Source organism: Leptonychotes weddellii, chromosome 9 (assembly GCF_054177405.1).
Source record: "Leptonychotes weddellii isolate Sample4059 chromosome 9, ASM5417740v2, whole genome shotgun sequence".
Classification (NCBI taxonomy): Eukaryota; Metazoa; Chordata; class Mammalia; order Carnivora; family Phocidae; genus Leptonychotes; species Leptonychotes weddellii.
The window spans coordinates 75,540,916-75,545,081 of NC_138377.1; the positions used below are offsets into that span (position 1 = coordinate 75,540,916).

Consider the following 4,166-nt stretch of genomic DNA (forward strand, 5'->3'; position numbering starts at 1 on the left):
TGTTCTAATCATTTAATCATACTGGTAAATTGGACAAGCTGAATACTGAATTTTCTGATCCTCACTCATCACTTGTTACAAATTGTTCAGTGGAATTGTATCTGTTTCCTGATACCTTCTGAATAATAATTATTCAAGTAGATAATCATGATTGTGATTCTGATGCCTGTTCATGCCAATCCTTTACTGCAAAGCCCACCTTTTCTTTACTTTACATAAAAATACCAAAAAATCTAACCCCAAATGTGCATCATCACTTTGCAAATGTATTTTTATTTGTTTGCCTTTGCTGAGCAAAAAGAAGATAGGAAAACATTCACACACATATAGGACGATAGTCACCAAAGGCAAAATCAGATGGTCTTTGAATGCATCTTTCAAATTCCTAACATTACTCCAGAAACAAGAGAAGCTAAAATGGAAGGTTTCAATTCATCTTCTGTCTGCTGTTTATATCACAAGTTCTCGATATAAAAAGTTAAAGCCAAAAATCAAGAAGTCTATGCACACACTCTGGAGAACTCTATTATTTATAAACAAGATGGCTCAACCACAGCATATTATAACAGGACACATGACCACTGATCACATGGCTTTTTTGGTTGTCTGTACTAGTCATAAAACCAGAGTTTATGAAAAGGTTGCACACAGATAACAATTGAAGGATTTATCTTTTACAAAGACATAGAAAGTTACAGAATTGGCTTCAGTCTGATTGTTCTAATTGACAGCTGCCATGCTCCATTCATTGGGGGAATTTTCTTATCCTCATTCTAGAGATAGCTTATATCAGAACTGCATCAGGTTTTTAAGAGTCAAATAGGATGGTGCCACAAACAAGAGATAAGTGAACTCATTTTAGAAATTTGCCTTTGGAAAATAGAAAGTATAGTTTCAAAACTCAGCAAAGCTATTTGTGGTAAGAGGTGAGGACTATAGTTTCTTTGGCCCATGAGGGATGAATAATGAATACATTATCCTATCCTATCCTGTTCTTGAGGTCTACAGTGCGAAAAAAGCTTTTCCACACTAGCAGAAATTTTCCTTAGAAATGGCAACTTTGCCCAGAGAAAGATTTGTTTAATTTCTGGCTGAAACAGTAAGTGGCACATTAGAGGTATTTCCTTAAAAGAGAAATAATAAAAAAAATTTACTCTTTTGGAAACTTTCTCAATTGAAGTATACTGCATGGTTTCTGCAATTCCTGTTTAGCTGCAAGGAAGACTACCACAGATTAGAGTCCTGTCAGTGTTCCAACGTCAGCTAAACTAAACCTGGGTGTGTGTGGGAAATACCAAATACAAAACTGTAGAAGAGTTAACCAACATATAAAAACGTCCACAACTGCTTAATGTGACTACATTTACCAGGTGAATGAAATGAAATGAAGTGGGACAGATTAGGAACGGAAATGAGTTTTCTGGAGATAGCAGAATCAGACACTTGGGGTAAAGAAGCATTTTTTAGTGTTCTGGAACATAAAACAGATTAATCAATGTCCTTTTTCTCCTTTAAGCATATTTTCACTAATTGAAAGCAATACTCCATTAAGGAATATTTTATTGATGTATGTGAATCTGGACATAGAGCAAAAGACCCTCCAACCCCTCCCCAGCCCTCAGAAAGATCTCCATAATTTTGAATCAGTCTTCATTTGTGATTGTCCCAAGGCAGAGTTGAAGCTCACAATAGTTGCCAGTTGAATCCAAATAACATCTGATTAGTTTCCTGGCTCCTAGCAATCTCTTCTATAATGCAGTGTTGTTGCCACACCAAATGGAGCTTCCGGTACCGCTCCCGAGATAAATGAAGGGGGTTGCCCCTCCTTCAGGGAAAACAAAACAAAACAAAACAAAAAAACCCAACACGTAAGTTCAAATCAAATAACTGCCACATCTTTATTGCCTAAATTAGTTCACACTCTTGAGATGTTCTTAGAGCTGGGAGGAATCACCACGAGTTTTAAAAGGGATATTCTCCCTTCACCACTAATCACCATGAAATTAATAGATTACTTAGCTGATGAAGCAGAAATTTACTCCTTGATTATTCAGAAAATAGGCAAAGTATATCATAGGCATTATGAGACCCCGTTTGAATGTGAGGTTTATAACATGAAGCAGCTCTATTCTTTTTTTGGGTAGTCTGATGGGGCTTTAATGGCTTTTGGCCTCATACAGTTTATTTAGCTTTGATTTCTGGTCTTTGTATAGTAGAGATTAAGTCTGAGGTATAACACTAAGCCCTCAAATTATATTCTGATGCTCAGAAATATTTGCTTATTGTTGTCCTTATGACATAACAAATTTGCTGGTGATTAGCAACTACTTAAACAAAACTACTCCACATCAATCCTAAGGTTGTACAGTTTGTAACACTGTAGAGCAGCTAACCCAAAATGACTAAAGTTTGGCTGTTCCAATTATGGAGAACTATGAGATTCTCATTCTGGAGGCACTCAAGTGTCTCAGCTGGTTGGGTATTTTCAAGGTGCCTAATTAAGTAAAAAATTCTGCTTCTTCTCACCTTTCTGGAACAACCCAGATCTTATCCTCAGTCATTGGCAAAGCACCATTCAGCTATTTTCTCCCTTAATCCAAAGACTATCTCCATACTTAAACCTTCTAAGTAATTCTGAAGAAAGGCTGATTAAAAATAACATAACATTCAAACATTTGGATGGCTTGTATCTTTCATTTTAGGAAAGTATTACCCTCACATTCTGGAGAAGCACAAAGTTGTTCAAAATTATGTGCTACATTTAGAATGGTATCATCCTTAATATTTTTAATTTGCACCTATTTAAAAATACCTCTCAATATTTAGCATCAGTTTCTGTGTTTAAAGAACTGTTACCGTCCATGTACAATAATGTGACTAAAATGAAAAACAAACCAATCTTACTTCAGGCCAGGGTCTGTTTCTCCATATTCATCCAAGTAAGGGGCTGGATAGGCACAGCCTCTGGCTTTACCTTCAACCAGGACTACTCTGCATTCTCGGATTCTGAAGGACAAAACAGTAACAGGAAATATTATTAAGTGCATATATGCAAATGATAGGCACTACATCAAAGTTAATCTAGAGAAAAGACATGGCCAATATCTGTTAGGAATTCAGTATAAAGACAATAAACATAGACAAATAGACTAAATTGTATTTTGTCTAAATAAAAGAGTGACCACTGCTATTTTTATTGAAGTTATGGGAAAGTATCAATGGATTTAGGGAAATGGGACCATTAATACTGACTGAATATATTGAAGAGAGGAAGGAAGCTGTCCTACTTGAGCCATAGATACCCTGGAAAATGATGGCCGGGGTTGTTTCTGTTGTTTCCTGACCTACAACCTAGAGTGGGGAGGGAGCTTAACAGAAGGACAGAACAACATCTCTTGTTCTGATAACGGTGGGCCAGAAAGAAGGTCAGCTAGGGAAGTGTCAAGCCATTTCCAGTTAGAGCCAGCCTCCAACAGTGCAGATTATAAAGAACCACCGCCACTGTGAAGTTACTTGGGACTCTCATTGCCTAGAAATGAAGCTATAGAATGTTTGTGTGCATGTGTACAGAAGGGATAAGTACCACAGAGTAACATGAAATAAATAGTTGGAATAGGTAGTGGGTTTATATGCTGTATATTTCCTAAAAGAAGAAAATAGGTGTTTGGGTGTAGCTTCTATGAATTCATTACCATTGTTCCAACAGAAGCCTACAAACAATAATTATATATTCCATAGTTAGTGAGATATTTGCTTACATAAACGGAAACTACGTTACATGGGGAGAATGGAAAGAAAAAGCACACGTCTCCACTTTGAATCCTATTTCTCTCAGGGAACTTGTACTCTTCTTTCATAAACATATTGTTCCACTCTCAGCCTTTTGCTGAGAAACCAGGGAAAACAATGGTTGCTTGATAGAGGAAATGAAGAAAATGAACATATTCAAAGGACAACTTTGTATAGGTACTTTTTAAATATAAATGTTAAGACTCCAAGCCCTTTCACCATACCTGAGTGTTACACAACACCAGAGTAATTAATACAAACTCTATCATGCTTAAAATATACCACAAATAATTAAAATGTGAACAGAATCCTTTTTTTAAAAAAACTTATTCTGTAATTCTTTTTTTTTAGTTTTTTATTTAATTTTTTTATTGTTA

General features: G+C 35.9%; 1 protein-coding gene across 3 annotated transcripts in view; it reads right to left on the bottom strand.

Annotated features, from left to right (window-relative positions):
- Positions 1-683: 683 nt before the first annotated feature.
- The window catches only part of UBR1 (ubiquitin protein ligase E3 component n-recognin 1), a 135,456-nt gene continuing 131,973 nt past the window's right edge, over positions 684-4,166 (bottom strand). For all 3 annotated transcript variants that reach the window (XM_081829490.1, XM_081829489.1, XM_081829491.1), the window contains 2 exons: positions 2,905-3,006; positions 684-1,825 (listed from right to left, as the gene is read on the bottom strand). In XM_081829490.1, coding sequence (XP_081685616.1) covers positions 1,684-1,825; positions 2,905-3,006 — 244 coding nt within the window. In that variant the 3' untranslated portion in view covers positions 684-1,683. The remainder of the gene's footprint in view (positions 1,826-2,904; positions 3,007-4,166) is intronic.